We start from the raw sequence: 27647 nt of genomic DNA, 5'->3' as shown, positions 1-27647 counted from the left end.
ATATATCAGAAATTTTCCAGCCTACTTAAAATTGTTTCCAAATAAAACTTTATATGCACACACATGAGATGGCAACATTAGAGGTAGGGCTGTCATGGAAGACAAGAGTTTCACAAACTGTGGACAGATCCCTGTCCTGTCATGGCTCCCCTGGGTAAGAGGAAGGCGTGATAGAAAGCGGTAAGGTAGGCTGTCTATATCCTCTGTATATTTTCTTTTCCTCCATCCCCCTTGTTGAACACTGTGATTGCACCATACAATATGCCTGCCTATGCCGTGCTGAGTGCTACCAAGTACATAAGAAAAGGCCTTGGAAGCACTCTTCAATCCAATTCTTGTTCAGAACAGCTAAAGTGATATTTAGAAGCTGAAGGGTAAATGCTCAATTTTGAGCTGCCTGCCTGGAAAAGTGTCTGTGGTTTGTTCCCCTTCTCCTGGTAATGGAAAGAGAAAGAGATTGGCTGCAAGTTCATAAGGAGGGACCAAGCACTCTCATTCCCCAGGGGTTTGCTGTACTAGCGTGATGTAGGATGAATTCTTTCATATTCAATTCTGCTGAGTGCATCATGTGATTCCATAGGACTCACGTCTTGTAATTTGGCATTAATTAATGTCAATTAATGTATGAGACTGCTAGACGTTAGAACTAATTTCATTACTTTCCCTACACAGATGTTTTCCTTGCCACAGGTAATTAGGATACAGTGCTACTCTTTTCAAGCATTTTTCACTCCAGGCAACAGCTGCTGCATGACATCATGTGATCCTACTCCACTCAACCTGGGCTGCTACAGGGGAAAGAAACTTCCTTTACAAAGCCAGGCTTTATGCCTAGGAACTGAGGCTGACTGCAGAGCCATGGGCTGTTGACTTGATAAACTCAAGAAAACCACTCAGCCTCTCTGCATTCTCATCTATGGCATGGGACCAAATGATATCTATTAGAAGACCTAAGTGTTTAGACACTGTTGAATCTCTAATAGCAAGATTTGTGACTGATGACTTCTCTCTTTAATCACAAATATTGCTGTCTATCTGTATTTCAAGGTATTTTAAAGTACTGTTACAGCTATTTGGTGCTGTATTTTTTTCAAATTAAAATATTGGTTTGTATAGAAGTCTTTTTTTTCTCTTTTTTTATTGTAATTAGTAAAAAGGGTTACATGATATTTGCCAGATAGAAGGTACATTAATTCACATACATTGATACCCTTTCACATGTCTTGGTACCCATTTCCCTCCCCCCCCACGCCCCCCACCCATCTTGGTTTTCCCCCCTTCCCTATCAAATTTCAAATATCCAAATACAAATAAATTCAATATATCAGATAACAAAGTGAGATACTATACCAATATGAGATAACCAAGGGATAGCAAAGGAGATGAGAGACAACATAGTACATTAAGGACAACAATCATTCATTATATGGCTTTTGTATAGAAGTCTTTTACTTTTCTTTCTTTCTGCATGGAACCACAAAAGTTATCAGAACAATCCTGAACAAAGCTGGAGGTGACACACAATCCTATTTGTATGAGGTATGTTTTTATATGCCACGGAAGCTATTCTTGCCAAATCAAGAGGGGTTTAACAAAGGTTATATGGAATAGGGAGGGGTCAGCAGGAAAAAATAAGTAACATATTAAGTCACCTTTGCACTCAGTACACAGCTACATTTGAACTCAGCTCTGAGCAGTCAGCACACTGTCACATGTACACAGCCTAGTGCCTCTTTGTTTTTCAGTGCTTTTTTCCCTCCTTCCAGATTGTTTGACTGTGAGAAGTCGCTGATGGAGTTGGGCTTTAGACTCTTGCCTTCTAGTGAGGTTGAGTAGAATTTTAGGACCAAAGGACTGTTTAAAGTCAAAGAAACACTTTAAGATCTAATATATCTTTATCACATTTCACTCACTGAAATCTATTTGGTTCACCTGTCCTCTCCACAAAAACAAAGCCCTGAGATGCTGCTAAGCAAGTTTATATCCTCAGGACTTTTCCTATTTCGAATTGGTACACTTATTCCTGGACCATACCCTGTGTTCAATCTGAGAGCTCGGTTGGTAAGAACTGGGTTAGAGCTACCTTTTCTCTCTTGTTAGTCAATGCAAATACTTCCTGAGCCTCAGGTACATTTTCTCTGGGAAGCTCAGGCAGTTTCCTCCCTTCTCAGAATGTTTGCTTTGACAGCCACTGCAGCATTAACCGCCAAAATAACCAGAGCAGTCTCTCCACGGGGTCAGGAACGGTGCTAAGAAGATCACACCGTGGACTGTTTGTTTGCTTTTCTCCTTTAAACTTTGCAAAAAAAAAAAAAGTCCAGAGAAAGATTGCATTTTACAGGTGAAGAAACCTCGACTCTTTAGGGGTGAAATTTGTTCAAGCTCCTATGCTTGTAAATGACATAGAAATTATGTATTACAAGCCCCGGAGACTCTAGCTGTTCATTCTGTTAAGAAATATTTATGTGGCACCAAATATTTTAATATGCCTTTATGTTGCATAAGTTTAACTATACAGACAACTATAAACTGAGCAATCAAGCACTTTGAAACATGTTTCCATCCACCATTAATTTTTAACTTTCAAGCCCAGTTGCACCTGCTTCTTACTTTTTCCTTTTATTCTGTCTTTGATGGACTGCTTCTTTTAGAATTACTTGTCCTCACCCACTAAGTGCACATACCCACACACATGCATGCGCCCATAGGTCAATGTACTGATGTTCCCATGAACCTCATTTTAGCGCCATCCTAAAGTCCTCTGCAGAACAAATTAGATAGTAACTGAGAGCTACAAAAACAAGACTCCACCGTCCACCCTTAGCCCCTGAAATTCTGTGTGGAAATCAAGACATTATGAAGTTTAAATGTCCTCCTTTGGCACTATGACCTTGGGATGTGATAAGCTCAAAACTGATTTCTATTTTTCAATCTCTTGGTTTGGAACCAGTGTAATGTATTAACTATTGTCTTTTATGACTGGCCTTTGTGCATTTGGAAGGGCCAGGATGAGGAAGATGAGATGGGAAAGGAAAAGAATAGGACAGGGAAGATTTGGGGATCATAAAACTTCTGCCAAGAATGAGACTAGGGGTTGTGTATGTGGGAAAGAATAAAAATCATACAAATTGAGTGGAAATATAGAAAAGCAGAAGACCAATTACAAATTGGTGTAGAGTACATCCTCCGGTATAGGTAGGGGCACAGGTAATAGACCAGAAGCCTTCACACACAGGCATGGGCATTCTCCTCTGGACCAGAAATTCTACTGAGATGCTGCAGTTATTTTACATTGCATCACACTGGACTTAAGTGTTAGATAGAATACTGCTGTGGTGAAAGACTCTATCTTAGTCTACTTCCTGCGCGCATGCCATTCTCCTTTTGTTTTCCTTTTACATTTGCACACACATTTCTCATACAAATGCCTGATCTATTTGTTTATAATTTGCCCCAAGTCAAAGGCCTGAACTCTAGACTCCCCCCTGCACTCCTAGAGAATTTAGGGAAGGTGTTCCACTAAAGTTTACCAAATGAGCAGTAGTTGATCTGGTGTAAATCAAACCTGCCTTTAAATCTGAGCTCTGAAACAAAAGAGGAAACATAAGTGGTAAGTCTTACTCTCCTTGTCATTAAAATGAGGAAAATAACAATGATATCTATCTTTAAGACTGGTTGTAAGTGATGCTGCCAGGACAGCAGCACAGAAAAAGAATAGAAATGTGATACTCGATACTGGCATGGGGCCTAAGGAGATACATGAGTGAATACCACTTCTTTTATTATTATTAAAACAAGAATAAGAAACATTTGATATCTTCCAGGCATTTAGAAATGATTAGCCATAAATGCTCACATACTGCTGACAACCGTACCTTGAGAAATTCTGAATATTCCCTGGAACTATAGACTGCTGTGCCAAGTCACGAGGGACTGACAGGCTTCTCTGATCTTCTTCCACTCTCTCATCACACATGCAGCTCAGGAGGCTGAGACAGGATGCCGAGTGTCTACAATCTGATTTGAAGACTGCTCACTTGAGCATGTTGGGGCACAGTCATTTTTCAGGCCTTTCACTTCTGTGTGGGGAGGCATGTGATATTTCACTTCAGACTTCTCTATCTGGTTTTCAAAACTACCTTAAGGTTACTGAAGCTAAGAGGCCAAGAGGACATCTCTCATGGTTGAAATCAAGAGACTTTTGGAATGTGGAAAAAATGGGTCAGATGGATAGATAGTAAGCATAGCAGAGTTCTGGCGGAGTATCGAAAGCTTGGTGACAAACTGAGGACTGAATACAGGTGAGAACAAATTTTCCAGTGCTGGGAAGTGAAGGGATGGAAAGCTTTAACTCCTTCCAAGATTCCACCCTAGAAGCTGTGAATAAATTGATTCAAAGAGAAGCTCGATAAAGATTTTGGGGGATCCAATAATGCCAACTGATACCTGGGTTGGAATTATGGCTGCTACAAAAGTCAAGATGGCTATTCCTTTATGGTCTGTCTAAAAAGGCCAAAGTATTCTTCTGGAACATATGGGAGTCATGAAGCTCACTGAAGAAGAAATCAAATGAATAAAGTGGAATGAGTTAATATTCTCAGGTTTTCTTTTAAACATGGATTAACACAATAAGTGTTATACCAATGTTTTGTACTTATGAGATAGCTTACATTTAACAACTTTTATAATGTCCCTCATTGCTGAGGGTTTTGCAAACAATGCAAGTACTTTCACACTTCAGGACAACGTATCCTTATCACTATTTCACAAGAAAATAAGAGAATGTCTTGGAGAATTTAAAATGTGTGTGTGTATGTTTGTATATATATTTTTTTCTGTGTATGTATGTCATTATAATGTGTCATTCATATCTGTGTCTAAGCAGGTATACATATGTGTATATGTACGTTTGTAGTTTTCATGTGTCTATGTGGTATATTTGTGTGCCTGTGTGTAACTGTGTATGTTTGTGAGTAGGTATATACATATCTATGTGTGTATATGTTTGGTTGTGTTTATGTGTATATACATATATACACATGTGTGTGTCTATTTGTATATATGTGTAGGTATGCCTATGTAATACATGGTTCCTGCCCTCATAGCTTGCTCTTATAGACTGATTGAAAGGAGAAACAGTGCCTAAATAAATATGTAAGTAGAATTTAAATGTTTTAATTGATATGGAATTACAAGCAAAAAAGTCAGACAGTTAGATGAAAACAAAAGAAGAAATCAGTATACGTTGGGAGTTCAAGGAAATCTTCCTCAGAAACAAGTGCCTCGCCTGGGAGATACAACATCCAAGATGACTGATCACATGCTGGGATGGAAAAGGGAGGAGAGTATCCCAGGAAGAGGAAGAGACAAGTACCACATAGAGCATGTGTACGATGACGATAGCTCTTGTGAAGAGGAATAAAGGCCACAGAGTGGATTTGACTTTCCAGTTGACTTATCTGAGCATTGTTTACCATATATATGATCAGAGATGCTACTTTTCATGTAAAAATACTTGCTCAGCTACTCAGGAGCGAGAGATTAGGAGGGTCAATGTCTAGGTAAAATGTCTGTGAAACCCTCATCTCACCAAACAAAGCTGGGAATAGGGGTGATGTGGTGGTCATTCTAACTACATGAATAAATAGGGGGATGACTTCCAGATTTGTCTCAGTAATTACCCTAAAACCACCTGAAAAATAGGACTGAGGCAGTGTGATGCAGCATCTCTCTAGCAAGTGCAAGGTCAGGAGTTCATGACTCAGGATCCCAACCAAGAAAAAATAAAAAAAAGAAAAGAAAGATAGTTGCTGTTGATAATTTATGCTTGTAGTGACTGACCTTTCTCTATCTAACACTCAGAAACTGAGCTATGAGAAAGCTGTAAGACAAAGTTCTTCACCACCTTCCACAATATTCCCACAGCCTCATGTGCATCAACACATCCTTGTTACAGGATGGGAAGACTGGAGGATAGGAGGTTAAAAGAGTTAGAGGCAGAATTAAAATGATAAATAGTGATGTCAATTTGTATGTTTCATTTCTGTTTCATTTTGATGTGCAATGTGCTGGTTTGAGATTCATTTCACAGGATTTTGAAAAGCCATTTTCACAGTTGGCTAAAGGACCAAGTCTTGTTTTCCCCAGTGAAGGAGATTAGTCCTCAGGAAAGTTATTACAAGGTTACTTATTCATGCAAATAGACACCCACCGAGACCACTAATTGTCCCCTGTCCCTGTGTCTACTCGCATGGATCATCAGCAGTATAGAAGCATTCAGGTCACTGGCTGGGACATTAGTGCTAGAAGTAGGAGGGCAGAGCAGTAATAGCTAAGTATGGTGGGTACTATAGAACAATACATGATGTATGCTTCTCTCTACGGGCATGACCACAGAACTTAGTGTATATATCTGGTCTTCTATGAGACACTGAACCCACACAAAGTATGACACTCGATTGCAAGACATTGTAAAATTTCTCATGTACATCCACGAGTCTTACAGAGCTCCTCCTATACTGTGACTGCACACTTTCCTTAATTATAAGGGACAGATTCGTTGACTCATCTAGTCTTAAATATTTTAGGTTCTGCGATAGGTGTTAGATGTGGAATCAGGATTAAGATATAGATTTCCATAAAGGTTCCAGTCCAACACTTCAGTGTATATATTCTAACTACATATTTTATGCACATCTGCACATGCGTGCCCATGTTATATAAATCAAGAGGATATCCTTTTAGTATTTTATTAAACTGGGTGAAGATAATGTGATATTACATATACCCATATCCAGGCCCACACAGAGATATTAAAACAAATTTTATTCCCAGTTAAACAAGAGAGGCATTAAAAAAGGCCACACCCAATCAATCAATTTATTTTTTCCAACAATACCTGCAATGATTGATTGCAATTAAGCATTTTCTTTTCAGCTCGACTTCAAGGCAGAAAGAATAAGGCCAAAAGAATAGCATAAAAGAATCTTTATTACAGATGTAAACATCTGTATGGGACATGCAAGCTGTAATATAAGCAATTGGTCTTCTATATTTGAATTTTGATCAAAACAATTATGAAGAGTTAAGAAAACAGTAAGAAAAGACTCATTTAACCCGAGAACAGAAAGTGCTAATATAAATATTGGAATTGCCGGAGCCACTGACCAGTCTAGCGTATAATTATATTTTGCAGTCTTGCCAGCCACATTTTCTAAGTCTTTGCCTCTCTAACCACTCTGTGTTCTGTTCTTCCTCCTCTTTCTCTGTCCTTATGATGCAGAACCATGGTACAGAGGGATAGGGAAGCACAGAGCCAGGGATGGAAACCAGCTGTTATGGTGCTGACAATCTCATATTTTCCCCACATGGAAACAGTGTCAGGTATTACACTTGTGTGTGTGTGTGTGTGTGTGTGTGTGTGTGTTGTTTGATAAGGTTAACTTTTCAAATTAAACCCCTTTATTGAATTTTCACCCTTGGATAGTTTCTGAAGATGTTGTTTTTGCAAAACCTGAGTTAAATAACATAAATAAGGTCAGAACTGATTTATTTCATTGCTTGTAAGAGCTGAATCGGAGATTACATTTGGCGTCATCAGCTACCACTCCTCATGCCTTTGGGGAGCAGAGGAACATTATGGGGTGTAAGAAAGGGTGGAGGACAAGCAGAGCCACATCTGGTTTTGAGAATGTGGATTTATGGACAGACCAGAGAGTGGAGTTATTCTCATAAATCTTGAGAATGAGAGTCACCTGGGATATTCCTAATTTTACCCCAAGTTTCCCAAAGGGGTCTAGTCCTAGTGGAAGGACTCAAAAGCTCCCACATCAGTTTAATGTTGTGAGATTTTGCTGCTGAAAGCAGGTTCCACAGATTGTTAAGAATGGAGACTCTCAGGCCCCTAGTGAATCCAAGTTCACACCTCAAGAACATTCTTACATGGATTAGATACAGTTTAACATGTGAGGTGCAATGCTTTAAAATTTCCAGGAAGCATGTGAGGTAGGAGAACTGAGAGCTGGTTAAGTTCTCATTAGATTTATTTAACCAGGGTTTGGGAAGCTCTTTCTCTGTGTAGATACAGTGTGTGTGTGTGTGTGTGTGTGTGTGTGTGTGTGTGTGTGTGTGTGTGTGTAAGCAGCAGAATTTATAGACCAGTTAAGAGAAAGTGCTACCACCAGATAACTATTAAAGTGAAATGCACTATTTCAAACAGGATGGGAGCAAAGAACAAAACCAAACAAAAGAGCACAGTGGGATAAAATCAAAGTAAAGAAAGAGGTTTAGATTAGGAGTTAGGAAAGAAGGCTTGTTGGGCTAGGAGTTTGGCCTTACAATAGTAGAGTGTTTGCCTAGCATACACAAAGACCAAGGTTCGATTCCTTGGTACCACATACATAGAAAAGGCCAGAAATGGTGCTGTGGCTCAAGTGGTAAAATTCTAGCCTTGAGAAAGCCCAATGGCAGTGCTCAGGCCCTGAGTTCAGCCCCAGGACTGACACACAAAAAAAAAGAAAGAAAGAAAGAAAGAAAGAAAGAAAGAAAGAAAGAAAGAAAGAAAGAAAGAAAGAAAGGCCTGCCTAATAAGTATATGCTTAGCCTAAGGGTTAAACCAACTACAGCAATTAATTACACTCTATTGGTCGGGATAGTGGCAGAACAGGAATGTAGGCTGACTATGGGGAACAGGAAGTATCAACACTTTGTGTGGCAAAACAGAACCCAGTACCCTTCAAGAGTGGAAAGCAAGCCCAAAGACCTGTAGGCAGGGAATAAAGAGGAGACTGAGAGCTAAATCCTGTTGAGTGGTGTCCCGAACCACCTTGTCCTGGGGCTACAGGTCACAGTTTTTCCTTTGTTCTAACCAATTTGTGGAATGGCATCAAGCAGACTTTCCTCAGGAAAAGTTGTTCTATGGTAAACTCAACCTTGGAATTTAAGATAGCTCCTTTGCTGCAAGCTAATGGGGTTGTCAGTGCCTGCAAGAGGCTACTGCAGAGAGGGAAAAGAAGTTTTTGACTCTGGGTCTTTCTGGGTCAGCTGCACTGCCTAGTACATCCCATAGCACTGCCCTGACTGGGAGCAAAGGTGAAAGGTAACAGTGGCGTTGGACCTGGGTTTCCATGCCCAGTGACTACACAGAAGTATATATTCATGCTCAAAAGAGGAAATGAAACTTCTAGATACGGACATATTCCATGTGAAATGGGGAGGAAATCTGCCTTCTGTGGAACTGGGTAGCAAATGTGGCCTGCCTGCCTCTCTCGCTTTCTTTTCTTTGCTTTCTTTACTTTCTTCGCTTTTCTTTCTTTCTTTCTTTCTTTCTTTCTTTCTTTCTTTCTTTCTTTCTTTCTTTCTTGGCTTATGGATGTAAAGTTTAGGTGTCTCTACCATTGTGTAAGGAAGAATGAAGGAGGGGTATGCAAGTAAATCAAGTGGGGATGAGCATTTGTTCCAATTGTAAGGGGGTAGCTAGAAACAGCGGATGCGTCAAGCTCAGTCATCACTCCCTGGTTCAAGGTGGGCAATTTAACTGCCCTCATGCCTCTCTGGTAACTGAGTGGTCCAGTTGTTTGTTTTTTTTTCCTTTAAAGCTTGTGACTTCATTCTTTTTCTCTGTCTTTTCTCTCCATAGCCATGTTCTTCTATGCTCCTTCTCCTTTACTCTTACCTTAGTTCTGTATCTTAGAGCTAGTGGTAACTCACCCATGGTTTAGACCTTCCTCAGGAGCAAAAGAAGGGGAAAGGAAACTTAAATTGTTACTGTTGAGCCTAGGCTAGGTGCTGCATTTTAAACACATTGTCTTTTCTGATTCTTACTTAATAGATTTTGTGAAAGTGACCCTGTTGTCTACAAATTTGCACCTACTACCATTTGACTTTCTGTGCATTTTGATCTATGCATCTGTAAGATGGGAATTACCCCTTACAAAGTGAACATGAGGATGCCTTGTGTTAAAGCACATTGTTTCGCAATTACTTGCACAGGGTGATTGCTAAATCAAGACAAACTACCAAAGAGGCTAATTAAAGACATTTAAAGACAAAGTATCTGAGGACTAAATGGTTTATGTCCCCCTTTCAAGGGAACCCAAAAAATAGGATAGTCTTTTGGAATATTCATGGGTGAATTTAAGCTGTGGATCTGCAACTTACTTCCCTGGACATCATGCATCTGAATCTACACTCTGTCCACAAAGTGCTGCCCTTCTCTAACAAATGTAATTCAGACTGATGAGAACCAGCAAGGGAAAGAGACTAGTCCAACAACTTTCACTTTTGCTGCCTCTGAATGAAGACTTACAAGATGCTTCTCTTTTCCTGTTTTTTTTTTTCCAAGTATTTTGTGAATCTCTAAACAAGAGAGTGCCAGCATTGGCTGAAGAGACCCAACCAGGCTAGGTGACTGAAAAAAATAAGCCCAAAGAGAGGCAGCAGCAGCAACAACTTCAGAAGAGGAGTTTGGGAATTTTTATTGCCATTGCATACAATTTATTAATAAGAAGCATTCTGTACAGAATTGATACATAGTCATGGAAAGGATATTTTTCAAGAACTGCCCATAACTGATTCAACCTGAAGCTGTCATCTCTGCTTTAGTCTCAAAGCCAACAATAGGATATGACTGCGTTACCATAAAATTTAGTGCTCCTGAATTCAAATTATGAACCAAGCTTTCTTATATTCCCAATCCAGTTTTTAAATGTAAAACTTTAATAAAGGTAAAAAAGCTATAAGTGTGGGCATAATTCTATCAGAAAGTTGCAGGTACAGATCTTGGCAAGTACATTTTGCCTTCCTTCTTTATACACTGTGGGTACTTAAAAGACTGTAAAGATGATAGGAGAACAAATGGAGGGGGAAGATTAAGTAAAGAAGGACAGAAAGGAAGGGAGAGGGAGAGGACGAGGGCCAGAAGGAAGGAAGGAAGGAAGGAAGGAAGGAAGGAAGGAAGGAAGGAAGGAAGGAAAGAAGGGGTTAGAGTTGAGTTAAACTTGGCTTAAAATTGTACCATAAATATTTTAACTTTGACTTACAGGTATTTCTATACATAATTACTTATAAGCTAAACCTAACATAATATTTAAATAGACTAACCTACTCTTGTTTATCAAGTAGCTCATTCTCAGCCAGTCACAAATGGCCAGCTGTCCAAATCATGCTCAGATGAGACAGAATTAAGCAGTAACCCATCAGGTAGTCTGTCTTATGTCTGTTTTCTGCACTGTATTTCCTGTTCTTTGACTCTAAATGCAACCTCTGAGAGTGCAGGGAATTTTGGTCCTGACTGCTTTCCCATTCTACTTTGAATCACAAAGAAAGATATTTGGAATCTAGACTAGATTTGTTATAATTTTTGCTTTTAATTGAAAAGGGGAAGAAAGAAGAAAGGAAGGGAAAGTTCAGTAAGATTTCATTAAAATATGTCAAATAAAACTAACATCAAAGAAAATTATGTTTGTAATATTTTTAACCATTTTACAGAGGTTGCTTTTTATTATTTATTTATTTTTTATTGTGATTAATAGAACGGTTACATTATATTCACCAGATAAAAGGTGCATAACTTCACAGACATTGATACTCTTTTTCATGACATGGTCCTCATTTCCCTCCCACCCTCCTGACCTCAAGGTAAAAGCCGACACACTGCAAACTTTACAAGAAAGACTAGGAGATACATTAGACCTCCTTGGCACAGATCAAAACTTTCTCAATAAGGACCAAGAAACACAACAAATCAGAGAAAGGCTGGATAAGTGGGACTGCATTAAACTGCAGAGCTTCTGTATGGCAAAGGACATAGCTAGTAAATTAATTAGGAAGCCTACAGAATGGGAGAAGATCTTCACTAACCATACAATGGACAAAGGCCTTATATCTAAAATATATCAACAGCTCAAAAAATTGAATCACTCCAAAACTAATCTCCAAAGTAACAACCATCCCATTAAAAGATGGGCTAAAGCTTAAAGAGAGTCTTCCCTGAAGAAGAAACAAAAATGGCCTATAGACACATGAAGAAATGCTCAACATCTCTGGTCATAAAAGAAATGCAAATCAAAACAACTCTAAGATTCCACCTCACTCCAGTTAGAATGGCCAGGATCAGGAAAACTAATAACAACAGATTCTGGAGGGGATGTGGCCAGGAGGGATCATTACTATACTGTTTGTGGGAATGCAAACTTGTTCAACCACTATGGAAAGCAGTATGGCAGTTCCTCAAAAGACTAAACACAGAGCTCCCCTATGACCCAGCAATTCCACTACTTGGCATTTACCAACCATCCAGAAACAAGGGCATACTAAATCCACTAGCACAGTGATGTTCATTGCAGCACTATTTACCATAGCAAAGATATGGAACCAACCCAGATGTCCCTCAGTTGATGAGTGGGTCAACAAGATGTGGTATTTATACACAATGGAATTCTATGCTGCTGTCAGAAAGAACAACATCGCCCCATTTGTAAGGAAATGCAAAGACTTAGAAAAAATCATATTAAGTGAAGTAAGTCAGACTCAAAGGAACATAGGCCCAATAGACTCCCTCATTTGTCATAATCAGTAGAAACCTTGGGCTCTCCCAGCAGAGATTTACAATAGAACAAAATCTAGAGACAATAGGCCAAATAGCATGACACTAAATGTAAGGACATCCAGGATAAGGAAACAAAAGCCATATAATGAGTGATTGTTATCCTTAATGTACTATGTTATCTCTCATCTCTTTTGGCATCCCTTGGTTATCTCATATTGTTACAATATTTCACCTTGTTATCTGATATGTTTTATATGTGCTTAATTGGTTATTTGAAATTAGATAGGGAAGGGAATTTTTTTTTTACTTGGAAAGATATCTTGATTAATGAGAGGGTAGTATCAGGGCTGTGATTATTAAAATATAAATAAATTAAGGAGGGTTAAACTATAAATACTCATGTAAGTTAGTGCAACTTTATCTATTCGTGACATTATGGTAGCAGTTCTGGATGGCTGTGAACAAAAAAGTTCTCCATCTCCACATTACTTGGGGTATTGCCACAGAGACTGAGCAAACTCCATTCCTGAAGAGTTGATAGAAATAATGTCATTAGGGACACTGGGATACACTGAATTACTTACGACCATCCATGGTTCTGGCTTCAAAATGCACAAGATCTGGTTCCTTGTTTGATCCCATCATAGACCTGAATGATGGAGAGACAGAAAAGAACATCTATGTTAATAACTTCAAGAGTGTCTCAGTGATATCTGCAGACACTGAAAAACACAATCTTGGAAATCTCAGAATATATCTATTCAGATGATGCATATAGAGTGTGGCAGTAAAATTTCCATTTCAAATAAAAATGATAATGAACCTTTTATTTGATGAAGACCAAGCTGAACGATGGCAAGGATATTGTGAGTTATTAGCTCAGACTTGTGGATAAGTCCCTCGTGACACACATGTATTCCTGTAATAACTCTGCTGGCAGCGTATTAAACTTTCAGGATTGATCAGGCAGTTTCCAGGTATACTACTTTAATTGGCTGACTTGCACAGTGAGCTACATAGAGAACTGATCTAATTTCAACATTTCACTTGAAATTTGCAGTAATAGCCACCTCTGCCCTGTGATTTGTGAACAAACCAAGTGATCTAACCAGGTCAGAATGACCATTACTTTGGTGGAACCAGTGTGACTGAAAAATGCATCTGCATCATGCTTATTGTTCTGTCCTAAACCCATTTATATAAGCACAGTGAAAATCTATCTGAAATTCTTTGGAGATACAACTTATATTATACAGCTTGGCAGTGAACTGTACAAAACTGAAATGATTATTCAGTTAAATAAGCAATATAGGACAATATTCTCTATGTCTAAAATTTTAATAGGCAGGATTAAAGCTGGGCTGTCTGCACTTAGAACAAAAATATCAGAATGTGGATTAGTTCCATTTCTATTTGGATTCTAGTGGAATGGCTCCCACCTCTTCCTTCTGCCTGTCTCAGCCATTCAGCACAGTCATGTAGTCCATAGAAAGAAATGCAGTTCTCCAAAGTGCATATTACCCTTAGGACTTTATGTGATTCCCAAGACCATGAGTAACAAACTCTGCCTCCCTTCTTCTGCCCCATCACCTGCTGTATGCAAAGATTCTGCTGTTCCCGAAAAGCCACATCCTCTTTCTCACCACTCTGTGAGCCTCTGTAGGGTCTGGGCTGTCATTTTCAAATACCCTATTCTATCTTTACCACAGTCTCTTGAACTCTTGTTTTAAGATACAATTGAAAGTTGCTTCTGTTAAATGTGCCCATTTGCAGAGAGAAAAACATTTACTTCTATCAGTGAATATTTATTTTGATATAAACTTTGTAAGATATATATCACAGCATGTTATGAGTAATTTTTTGCAATTCTCTAAATGTGAAAGTGATTGCCTCTTTCAACATACAGACACACACGTGTACACATACATACACACACACACACACACACACACACACACACACACACACACACTCCATGCAGCAAATAGAGCTGCTGGAAGAGGTTATGCTTTGTATTCATACTTCATGGTCTGATGTGAAAGAAAGAAAGATGACCTCCCTCCAAAAAAAAAAACAAAAACAAAATAAAACAAGAAAGATGAAAGGAACGATGTAAAAAATGAAGGATATGAGAGAGGAAGAAGAAAAGAAAAAAGGCTACAAAAGTATGCAAATTCTTTGAAGTAAGTAAATTAAATATTATTTCAGGAGATAAGAATCACAGGATTTCTGGTGCTGACTGGCTTCAGAGAGCCTCAGATCTCAGTTCCTGAGATTTTAGGATTATAGGCCTGAACCACATTCCAGATGGATCTTTTCATTTGTTCCTATCCCCAGTCCAAGAGTCAGTCTTTTCTGAAGTTCTATGTTTCACCTCTATGGATAGAAGTTATTTCAAGTAACATCTTCTTATCAAATAAGGAAAGTACACAGTAGCAAAATGATATAGAATTATTGCTGCATTTTACTGTTGCCCTTGGGAATTATGAATTGCTGATAGCAAACTGCTACATGTATTTCTTTGTGATGCATTTAATGGCCCTTATATTGCTTGGTAACCTTAGAGAAACACATCAAAGTAATTGATCACCTGGTGTCATTACTCTAGCTCCAGTACTTCTACAATTTTAGTTAGGATTATAGAATTCAGTAATTGGTTATGTGTTTCAAGATCAGATTGAACCCCCAATGAACTCTTGTTGGTCTTTTCTGAAGAGTGAGATCTCAGGACTGTTTTTCAGCACCTATTCATTCCTGTTTGTAAGTCTGATTTCTGGAACTAAGCACAAAGGACTGGATACTATTGTTTTATGCCTTTAAATCACCATGCACACATCACAGTCAACATTTGCTATGATCTCCACTAACGTCTCAGAGGAATGTGTTATCATTGTGCTCAGCAAGAGAAATGGGTTCCTTTCATAAAAATATGGACAAAGTATTTACACCAACTAATCTTAACTGTTATTTCCAATATGGAATCTTTATGTCTAGAATTCAGCAAAAATTCTATTTAAGAGATAAAAATTTAGTCCAGAAACCTTAAATTATAGAAAAAGGCAATATAGAGCTCTCTATCATACACTTTTTATATTGCCTTTCAGTTGAACTAGAAAAATCATTGCCTTTCTCAAACTGAATTTACTGGAAGGGAAGGGAGATGTTCCTCTAGGCATCTACTGATAAGTCTACCTGGAATTTCTTTCTCCTGCTTTCATAACTCACATCATGCATGTTACTCAAGCCAAGCGGGCCATCCCTTCCAGACTTCTAGAAATATGCTCATACTTTCCATAACAAACAGGGTTAAGATAAATGTTGCCATTAAAAACTTCTTGGAACATTAAAGTGTATCAAGATATTCATCATCAGTCAGCAGACAGAAAACCCAAGACTCAATCTAATCATCAGTCTATCAAATAGCCACTACAATAAGTATTTATGATTCGTTTATCTACTTATTTGCCTACTTCTTTAGTGAAACACTGTACATTGCTATTATATCATAAGAACAGGGGTTACAGACTACTTTTTTGAGAGTTTATATTAATTGTAGCAATAGCTAACCATTGAAGCAAACTGAGTGCTATATAGGAAGAATAACTTTCCACCTTCAAGTACCTGATCTGGGAGAGAAGAAAGTTCTGGGAAGTCTTTAGTGTTAACAAATAGATGGTATCTTCTGGGACACACAACTGTAGAATCAATAAACAGTGATAGAGGAAGATCACTCAATTTAAATACAAACTAGAGTTACTACAGTGTATGCCCCATGAACAAACAAGGGTCCTCTGTATGAATATTAGTAGACTGAATCTTATGCTTTCAAAGCGGGGCAACAGAAGATAGAATGATGAGGTAACAGACATCCAGTCTTAAGACACTTTTGCTTCTTATGGTAAGGTTTTATATTTGGTCTTAAACACCATGCATGGCATTGCAGGCTATTAAGGACGTTCAGTAAATCAAGAGCTAAAGGGAAGAACCCATTTCAAGTTGATGGATTGCTGATTGATGGATGAAGACAAGACAAGGCCTCTATGCTTCACTACTTTGAACTGACGCTCACCCCAATATGCCATTTTAGAGAGGATAAAAGGTAAGAGAGGAATATGTAGGAAACTAAATTCAGACTGCAGTGTTCCACTTTTACAAGGCTAACATGCAATGTTAGCCTTCTGAAACACAATCAGCCTGATGCCGCCTTTGCAGATATGTTCTGTAGAGCAACTTAGAAATGTCATTCAGTTATCCTTCTCCAGGCATTTGTCTGCATTTGTACCAGCTTAATATAGTGCTCAATAAATATGAGAGAGCCACAGAAGGCCCTGATGTAGATAACAGAAGCGTAAGTATTAAAAGGAAAACACTGTGACCTGAGAGCACTTATTTAGTCAGATTTAGAATCGCAGCTCAGGGAACATGAGAGCACAGAAAGGTCTGTGCAGAGAAGCAGAGGCTGAGAGGATTGAGACACTGCCTTCTTCCTGTTTGCTTAGGATGAAGCATGCATGAGCCTACATGAAGTCTCCATAAACTAGACCTTGAAGCAAGCAATCCGGTCTGTGACCCAAAGAATTAGCAGCTAGACTCTGACTTACTCATGGACTGCCAAGAGTTTCCTCTCTAACTGCTACCCTTTCCAACAAATCATCAGGAAAATGCAAGCTAAAATCTAGAGCTTTATTCTTTTTTTGCCAGTTGTAGGGGTTGCACTCAGGGCCTGAGCACTGTCCTTGGGCTTTCTCATGGCTAGAGCTCTATCACTTGAGTCCCAGCACCACTTCTAGCTTTTTCTATGAATGTGGTATCGAAAAATCAAACTCCTGTCTTCGTGCATGCTAGGCACTCTACCACCAGGCCAAACTCCTGGCCCAACAGCTTTATTCTTGAACAGACGAGCCTAGCCTGAAATCTCTCCTGTTGCCTATCCTTGGGCAAATGGTTTAAAGAAAATCAAAAGTAGTTGAAATCTGTCATTTTTGTTTGTTTGTTTGAGTCATGTCTACTTTACCTATGGAATGAGCTTACTTTTCACTTCTTTTCTTCTATCGCCCAACCCCAGTGGTTTTCCAGCACCAAAGTTATCATCCATGAATAACAAATAATTAGATGATAAATAAATAGATGGCAATTAAAAATGATCTTCCATTTTCTGAATGGTTAATACCCTGCAGAGAATCACCCAGCCAACAACTCTAAGTGCACCAAGTTCAGGTTCTGCAGCATTTTGTTATCCTTTACTCCCCAGGCCAGAAGCCTGTTTATTTTCATGTTGTTTGCCACAATGTGAAGTGTGTGTGTGTGTGTGTGTGTGCACGTGCATGTGTGTAATAATTCTATGGATGTAGGGGAGCAAAGGGAGAATGGGCACCCACTGCTGAATGAAGGAACACTAACAGCTTAGGAGGCTCCTGAAGAGTTGAGAATGCTTTTCTTACACAAAGTTCTTGGTGGAAATGAAGCTGAAAGTTAAAAAAAAAAAGATCAGTGCTAGAAAGAAATAATATGTCTCTGGTGAATCACAGTATCCATGTTTAATTAGATTAAGATGAATCTTCTATGCCTCTCTCTTTCTACTTCTCCTTTTTCTCTTATACTGATTGGATGAGTTTGTTTCCCTCCACTTTCATGCCCCTTTCCTTTCTTTGTTTTTGTTGCTTGAGGGTACACAGATAATAAAGGATACAATTGAAACCTAGCCTTTCTAATTTCTTCATAGATCCGTAAGCAAGGCACACACATTAATAGCAAATAATGACAATAGCAATAGTCCTTACTAATCAGACTGTATGAAGACCGGTAGGAGCACATGTTACTACGACCATGGCAGCAGTTAGGATCCTTTCAAGACCTGAAGTCTGTTAGAGCTGCCCTAGTACACCCCTCTTGTTTCACTGAAGGAAACCAAGGCTCTTGGAGATCTAATACTACAACCAGGGTAACAGCACTGAGAGAGTGTCTAGGTTGCAACATCTTGCCAAGATCCTTTACTCCTTTCCAGTGAATTTCATTATGAAAAAAAAAGAATGAAAAAGGGGGACAAATCTATCCTTCCATGTCTTGGAAAAGAAGTGTTTCACACTAAACCAAACCCTATACCACATGTACATGTGACTGCCTTCTGTGATTATTATTGCTATAAAATATGAAAAGAACAGTGCTTTTAAAATTGATTCTTAAATAATACATGTTTATTTAAAATAGATTGTCAATATACCAAAATATAAATAAAAAACATTCACCATTCATCTACAAATGAACACTTTTAATCATTTGGTCTTGGCCCTTTCATACTTTTATATTTTAACTAATCATTTCTGTCATCTTTGTTGCAAATTTTGCATCACACCATTCATTATAATGAAATACTGCGTGCAATTCTGCCAGCTATACAACATTCCCCGATTTGCCAATTACTAACCATAGGGTATAGGTAGTATCGAACTTTTTGCTTTTATAGATGATGCAGATAGATGTTTGCATTTCCCTAGTTCTTCTAGAAAAAATAAAATTAGCATATCAAAAGATAAATTATTAAATGACAGAATACTGATAATCAGGAATGGGCTATTAGTTTAAGCTTTTTTAATATTACCTGCTAGGAAGTTTATTTCCTTCCTATCAGCAAGTCTATATAGTATCTTCTCAAAAGCTTCTATCCATGTGATAGGTTAATAAGTACTGCCCTTTTGCTTCAAGTTGTATTTCCTATTAGTGAGATTAAACATCTTATGCTAATTGTCCTTTTCTTTCTTTTTTTCTCTTATAAACTGCTTGTTCACATTGTTGGTCACTTTGCAATGATGTTTTAAATGTTTAGGATATTCATTCACGTCCTGTTCTGTAACTAGACATCTAGAAATGTTTTCAATGTTCAATTTATAAGTGATATTATGTGGAGAATTTACAGAATTGCTTAAAAACAGAGGCCATTGTTTTTGTTTTAGGGAACTGAAGTTTTCCTTTTTAACCTTGGCTAGGACAGTGGGTAAAGGAATGAAGTGAAGCTCCACCCTGGGGGGGCAGGGAGGGAGGAAAGGAGAAGAAAGTGGGAGAAGAGGAAGAGAGGGGGGAGAGTGGAAGGCAGAGAAGTGAGAGAAGTGGGGAGGGGAGGAAAAGGAGAGGAAAGGAGGGGAGAGGAGAAGGAAGAGGAGAGGAGAGGAGAGGAAATATCTAACTGAATGGTAGGGAAGAGTTCAGAAGTACTAGCTAATTCCACACCTCTGGGATGAAGCACTTTTCTGTAAGCCAGGGAATCCTGCCCATAATTAGCAGGTGGTACATCAATGGTGCAGTAAAGCCTAACTAGGATCATTTGGCCTCCAGCTTAGAGCCAAGGCACCGAGATGCCTGGAGGGAAGGAGAATCAGTAGTAAAGAAACAAAACATAATCCAGAATTGGGCTTGTAAACCATCTGTTCTGAACATTGCCTTGGCTGAGCAACTAAACAATGTCACACATTTTTTAAAATGTAGAAAAACAAATCCCTACAAAAGAATACAAGTTAACAGAAATAGAAGTGAACAAAATAAAGTGTATATTGGAACACCTCCAACATAGATAGCTATTGATACAGGTGGGAAATTTGTCTATAAAGGGATTAGCTGAAATGTGGAGCCTTGAAGTTATCTTCCAAAATCTTTAGTAATTATAGGGATAATACTCACCAATGTACATACAAGGCTTAATGTGCCTCTTAACAGGAGCTGGAGTTCAATTTCCCTTCCTTTGACTGTCAATTGGATATAAAAACAGAACCATTGAACTGGACAAAGCTGGTAGATATCCCCTTAGACAAACTGACTGGAGTTAACCACAGCAGTAGTGAGACATCTTACTACCTTATCATCCTTGATGCAATGTGAAAAGCAAATCAGGTCTAGGTTCTCCTCTCCAACAACTGATAACCCAATAACTATAAGAAATTATTGTGTTACAATAGGCCCGACTGATGCTCTTCAAACGTGTCTAGGTCATCAGAAACAAAGAAAGGCTGTGGAATTGTCGCAGATTTAAGGTGTCGCAGCTGTAAGGTGAAGTTCTGGATTGGATACTAGATAAGAAGAAAAGACCTTAGCAGAGAATCTGATGAAATCAAGGCAAAGTTTCTTCTTAACTTTTAACTTTTCTTTTACTCTTGCCCATTTCCTAGCTGTGAAAAATGAACTATGGAAATCCAAGTGGTAGAGGACTTACCTACAAACAGGAGAGATACCTCCAGTTTCTCTCTGTCTCTTTCTGTGTCTCTCTGTCTCTCACTCAAAGAATATATAGTGATACCTTGATATCTTTGCAATTGCTCCTTTTTCTAAACTTATTTGAAAATAAAAAGCATCGGCAATTAGACACATGTAAGAATATACTAAATTAGAGAACTATTATAAATAGAAAACTATGCACATTTTATAACTCAATGTTATCACACAGAATGGATTGTACTTATTATAATTCATTATAGAAAGCTAGTTTTAAAAAACTGCATATGTCAGTACTTCTAACTTATTATTTCAACCTCCATAAAAACAAAGTTATACTATTTTTCAAAAATGTAACCAAGTCCAGGCTAGCTTTGGCCTCATCATGAGAAACTTATTCTGTCTCCAAAAGGAAACTAAATGAAAGAAAAAAGAAGGAAAGAAAAAAAAGAAAGGAAGGAAGGAAAGAAGGAAGGAAGATAAGTGGTAAAGCTAAATCAATATCTTTGATTACTGGCTTATTCTTACTTTTAATGTGTTCAGAAGCACAAAGAAATGCTCATAGCCAGAATTCTTATGCATTTGAGAGTTTTGCTGGTTGAATCAAAACAGCATAGATTTGGAGACGGCATAAACATGCTGGGCTCAGGAATTGTTGAAATGCAGAGGTCAGGTGTGAGGTTTGTACCCAAAGGGCTATAAGCTATGTCTGCTTAGGATACTTCTCTCCCAAACATCTTGCTTTCTTTTTCTTTAGGATACTTCTCTCCCAAACATCTTGCTTTCTTTTTCTCGGGAATTGCTCAGGAAAGCTAAGAGCTCATAGGAGGCACATGGAAAAGTTGGTTTGTTATCTGAGATGGCAATGTAGAAACGATCTTAGGTACATAAATATTCTAACAAGTTTCATCTTGTCACAATAGAGTCATAAAGTTGCTCTGCTCAGTACATGATAATAGCTGTGTAATTCAATTATTGGTAGTATTTGTCTTCTGGGATTTATCTGCCTTAAACTTGGGCAGTCATGTAAAACCTTTTACCATAAATCTCACAAATGCAGGTTCTGTCCCCACCCTAGGGCACATCTTGCCATTCCTGTGAAAACCTTGACAGCTTTCTCTAAATTATGGAATTGTTCTGTTTAAAGGTGTTGATGTTTTAAGTGCCAGAGCCAACAATAAAATAGAAGAGGACAGGCCCATTTCCTCCAGTGATTCTCTTTAGAGGAAGATAGATCCTGATTGACAAATTCCATTCTCCTTCCAGAAGGCTCTTCCCATCCATTTCTATAGCAAGCTTTAGAAGCACTTCTCACAAGTCTTTGGAGGTCAGAGGGAACAATTTCTGTAGTCTCCTGGAACCTTGAGATTTCTGTGAACAAATACATTCAGCATATCTCCCACTCAGGTTTCAGGACACTTGCTTCACCAATGTCCCTTTTTCTGCCTTGCCTTTGCCTCTTCACTGTAATATGAGGCAAGTTCTAGGGTTGTTTGGGTGTTCAATCTTGAATTTATCCTTAATTATATACAAAGACAGTAAATGTCTATGGCTACCTCATTTCCTACATCCGTCCTTCCTTTGACTCCATAAGCAAACATGTATTGAGTGAACTCCAAACATTTCATCTATGCCCAAATGGACACTTTTTAAAATTTAACATCTCTGAAATGACTAGGTATTTTATGACTTTATTTTAATGATTCCTAAGATAATGTGGTATCTGCATTGGATCAAGAGTTAGATTTGACAATATATGACATATATCAGGCACTAACCTAGGTACTCAGTGCATGAGATCTTTAGCCAATGTCTTCTCATCTGTGTGTGTGTGTGTGTGTGTGTGTGTCTGTTCATGTAAATTTTTCCATTCTTTTTCCTCTCTTCCACAGTCTTCTGTTGAACCATAACTTATGTTAACACTACTTTATCCTACATTAGATTGCCTTTTGCAATGGGAGGTAAGGTTAAGTATGACTCAAACAATAGAAATATTATAAAAATAGATAAAGTCGCATATACAAAGTTGCTCATCTGTTTGGGGGAGGTAGATGACCATGTTTCACATTCTGCCTGTCTAGGAATGATGCCCTCATTCCAAGTTGAAGTAGAATTTTGTTTTATGGGTATTTGGAAGCTATGGATTGTTCACAGGGTATACAGTTGGGCTAAGTTCTATCTATTTTTCTTAGAGTGTCTGCATGGCTACTGTTAGGACTGATCAGAAGGAATTAAAAGTGAGGGATGGAAAGCCAGAGAGAAGCAGGAGCAGAAATTTCTTTCTGAAGGTACTAGACTGGAGGAGATGAATGTCAGGTGAGGAGGGGCTGCTGGGTTTACGATATCTTTGCTCTTTTCATTCTAATTCCAAGCCTATCTTTTCTTTCTAGATCAGTGGCCATGCAGCCTTGGGCTCCAAACCTCATTGGCTATAGCAATTGTTTTGAGTAAATATGTTGAGGCATAAACCCTTTTGTGTTCTTTGATAAAAAATTGCATTTCCAGTTTTACCCAAGCACCCACAAACTCCTTGAGAACCAGGATTTTTGTCCTACAACTTTGTGACTAGGAATAAAAATAACTCAGTGTTAACCAAGTTTTAAAAATAACTCAATATTAACTAGGTGATTTTAGAAATATAAAAGTGAGACCCTACTCTAAAACAAGACACTCAGATTCTGTTCCTCAGTTCTGATTTGGGGTCAATATAAAAGGAAACTACATGTGCGCATAAAAAATTGATAATTGGGCCAGGAGTGTGGCCTAGAGGTAGGGTGATTGTCTGGCATTCACAAAGTCCTTGGGGCAGGTCTATGTAAAGCTATTGGATGGGCTGGCCTCCAACTATGATTCTCCCTTTCTTTGCCACCCAGTTTCTGGAACTGAAGAGATGAACAATCACAATCACCCTCATTCTCTTTATAACAGTATCTACCATTTATTCACCACATATCTCCAGTCCAAACCACATTGTCTAATTTTAATTCCAACAAGAATGTGAAGACAGTGCTGCGATATTTGCTGATGACTGCTGTGAGATGCGACCAAGTAGAGCAGCTCCCTCACGCCCCTTAAAAGAAGACCCTAGCAGAAATGTTCTCACTGCACGACTGGCCTTCCTGACCCCCCACCCGCTATTTCATATTGATTACAAAACAATACTCGGGGAGGGGGGATCACAATGAAATGAGCAAGGAAGCAATTCTGAACACATGATAAAATCCCCAGAAGCTATTGAACTCTGAACTCAACGCGAGAGGTGATAACCAGCATCCAATCAATAATCGTTAGTGCCCAGCAATTACAAATTAGGAAGGCACGAATAGGAAGATGAGGAGCATATGTCCGGCTCACATCATGTTTTCACTGCCATGCACAGCAGTGGCTTGCAGTTCATCCTCACAAAAATTTCCCACAGCAGTCTGCAGAAATGATAGAATCTTAGTTGCTCAAATGATAGGGAGGCAGCAGCCCAAGGGAGAGGAAATCATTAAAATAAGGGGTCGGAAGTCAGTGATGACCTTTAGTGAATGCAGGCATTAGAGGTCAAGGGCTCACATTCCAGTTGGAGACATTGAGCTGAATTTGTAGGGGATTCTTGCAAATCATAATGGGAGTTCAGGATGTGGAAGAAAGAACAAGTGGGCAGGAAAAATAGCACTCGTGTGGAGATCAAGAATGCAATAAAAAAAGGAAACATCAAGTCTCTCGAGGATATTGAACCTGCTCTGATCTAGGTCTCACAGCACAGATGCTAGCAACCTGCAGCCCAGCCTTGCCATGCCATCACCTCTTGTCCCTGTGCTCTGCTATTTACAAGCCACACAAGGGCTCAGCTCAGAACATAGGAAGCTGAGACACTGCCAAGAATGTCTGGGAGGATAATGGACGACCTAAGAAGAGACAGCAGCTGAAAGAAAAAAAAATGGGGGGGGGCTGATTTTTTTTTTCTTTCAAGGACCTCATTTTCTGAAATGTGTGAGGAAGCTGTCAGCATCAGCAGCTCCAGGCAAGCTCACTGTGAGAGCCATCCAGGGTACAATCATTCAGTCTTTATTTGAATTCCTCCACTATCGTGGATGTCCTTCCTACTTCGGTTGGTTAGCCAAGAGCAAATAGACAAGTACAACATAAAACTGTGCCCCAGAAGACCAATGGAGAGAGGAAGAGAAGATGAAGACTGTGAAATAGAATCAGGTAATTTGAAGGGAAGATTGGGGCTGGGACAGATGGGGAAAGAATGAAGGAATGGATAACATTGACATATTGAATTGAAACCCCTTTACACAACTACTTAAAGAGTACAAAAAAAAGGAAAAAGACCCGTGCTATCTAAAATGTCTAGAATTCTCCTCCTCTGAATATATACTTCAATGTCTTTGAAACTATAATGTTTGCAAGGTAGATGGAAAGGCAGAGATCACCTCTGATGGCTGCTAATTTAACAAATGAAGTCTATGTCATGAATTTCAGTCTGCATATGTTACTGAGTTGATGTGCACATTCCTGCATATGTATGGGTGTGAATTTGATGAGAATCAGTACTTTTGTGTGTGGGTGTGGGTGTGGGATGGGTGTCCAAATCTACAAATTCCTGCTACTGAAGTTATTATAGTCTACAACATAGAAGTAGGTGAAAGGTAAAGTCTTGGTCCTTAAGGAACTTGTCTTTTAGAAGGGGAGATAAAAGAGGATTTAAAAACAAAAACCTCATCTATTTAGAATACATACTAAAGGTTAAGTTGCCTAGTACAATAATGATGATGTATCAGGTCTCAAGATCAGACTTTGTAGAAGGAAAAATGAAGATTAGGCATGTAAAATAATTTCATGAGATTATCCAATTATTAAATAGTGAGGCTGAGATCTGAACTTGGATATGTAGTTCCTAAACCTGTGCTCTTCCTTCCAGTCACTCACACAGATTTGCAATATCATGTATATTATGATGAACTCCACATGAGTTTGGGACAAAATAACAATTAAGTTGGGAGGAGAGAAAGATTCTTCTTGCCCAGTAAGATAGGAAGAACCAAACCAAGCTTCTTAGTAAAGGCTAGTGTTGAAATAAGACTGATGAAACCCAACATTATGACCCTGATGATAATGAAGATCTTCTTTTTTTTTTTTGCCAGTCCTGGGCTTGAGCTCAGGGCCTGAGCCCTGTTCTTGGACTTTCTCAAGGCTAGAGCTCTACCACTTGAGCCTCAGCACCACTTCCAGCTTTTTTCTATGCATGTGGTACCGTGGAATCAAACCCGGGTCTTCGTGCATGCTAGGCAAGCACTCTACCACTAGGCCAAACTCCCAGCCCAGTAATGAAGATCTTTATACATTCTCAAAAAACAAACAAATAAACAAAAAAAAAACAATTCCTGACACGTAGTAGGTCCTGAAAACTAATCACTTCCCAAATCAGTAAAAATAACTTATACCTAGGTAGGACTATGTATAGAACCATAGCCCCTTCAGCTTCCTCTATCTCCATTGAGAAGTAAAGAAGAGCCTGCCTCCACTGCCAACCTGATGGACCACCTAAGTAAATGAGGTGAAGCCACTACAGTCCGAATGCTCTAATGCAAGAATAGCCAGAAAAGACCAGAATGGTCACTCTCTACTCAGGAATTCAGGGACACTGAACTCCTCCTGCTCTGAAATGCTTGCTCCATGGCCTCAGTCTTGCTGAAGACTCACTTCCTGCAAGCTGGTCCCCTGTCATGGCACTTTGGTCTCCAGAGGTTGAACAGCATGACTGTTCTTTTAGAGTCTCCACTGGGCATTGCAGAAGAATCAATACAACTAACTGATTAAAGGAACATACATGTCAGAGGGAGGTGCATCTTTTCTACTTTAGGCTACTGTATTCTATATTCTCAGCTTGTTATAACTGAGTAAGTATGATGTGATTAGGCATTTTTGACTGAAAATAATTCAGAAAAATTCTTTTACCATGGATAGTTATTATGCCCTTCTCTTTAATATAGCTGAAACTTTCTTGTGAGTTTTTGAATTATCTCACTGTTTCTGACACAACTGCAGCCCCACTAAGTTCTAAAATTACTTTTCTTTCACACAGACAGATATTGCATGACTTCCCCAACACATGCAAAAGACATAAAAGATGGAAATATTGATCTGAAAGAACACAGCCCTACTAACAATGGGAAAATGCTAATAAAAGTATTGTAGCCAGATCCCCAGATGAGTTAGTACATAGAATTACTTACCTGGCCTTCAGGAATTTAACATAGGGATTGGGTTAGCAATTTGTCAGAAAGAGTAGATGAAAGCCTAGGTTGGCAAGAACCTCATTAGGGCCCCTTTTTAGTTTTACCTTGGCAGCAATGAAGAATGAAGGAAACATTTATCAGAGTCCTTGAGCAGTGCAATGACATCGTGGGGTAAAGGGGGTGAATGAAAAGCTGTGGGTGAGTAAGACTGAACCATAGCAAAGGCTAAGGAGAATGGAAGAGAACGTGGCATGAATCTTTCACAAAAATAGAACAGATAGGACTTGGAAATCCAGAGGTTTAAGAGGAGGTAAATATTGAGTAGGACTCTGAAGTGCTAAGATTGGGATATGGGGTATATACAAAGAGAAGACAATTTCAAAGGATAATGCTAATTCCAAATGGTACCTTTTGGCAACTCGGCGTATAACTGGAAGTGAGTGATAAACATTATTTTTAAGTTATTTTCAGAGACTGAATGGCTGTCTGGATAGTTTTGAGTAAAGGATGAAAAATAAAACGAATGGTCAATTTGTCCTCTCAATATATATTACCAACATATAAGCTTGGATTTTACTCTCATTCGTTTTTTCTTTCTTTTAAAATAGTACCTGTAGATTTTTTCAAAAAGTGTACTGAATTTCTATTTTACCAGGACCTTGGAGAAGAAA

The 27647-nt window shown here is 38.7% G+C and overlaps 1 protein-coding gene across 3 annotated transcripts in view; it reads right to left on the bottom strand.

The window, feature by feature from the left end:
- Positions 1–27647, bottom strand: part of Sorcs1 (sortilin related VPS10 domain containing receptor 1) — a 442495-nt gene that overhangs the window by 107152 nt on the left and 307696 nt on the right. For all 3 annotated transcript variants that reach the window (XM_090345933.1, XM_090345930.1, XM_090345931.1), the window contains exon 6: positions 13132–13196. In XM_090345933.1, the coding sequence (XP_090202059.1) occupies positions 13132–13196 (65 nt within the window). The remainder of the gene's footprint in view (positions 1–13131; positions 13197–27647) is intronic.

The sequence above is a fragment of the Megascapheus bottae genome, chromosome 15 (assembly GCF_031878675.1).
Source record: "Megascapheus bottae isolate mThoBot1 chromosome 15, mThoBot2.hap1, whole genome shotgun sequence".
NCBI classification, from domain to species: domain Eukaryota; kingdom Metazoa; phylum Chordata; class Mammalia; order Rodentia; family Geomyidae; genus Megascapheus; species Megascapheus bottae.
The sequence above is the reverse complement of the archived record's forward strand: the minus strand, read 5'-3'. Positions and strand labels throughout refer to the sequence as shown.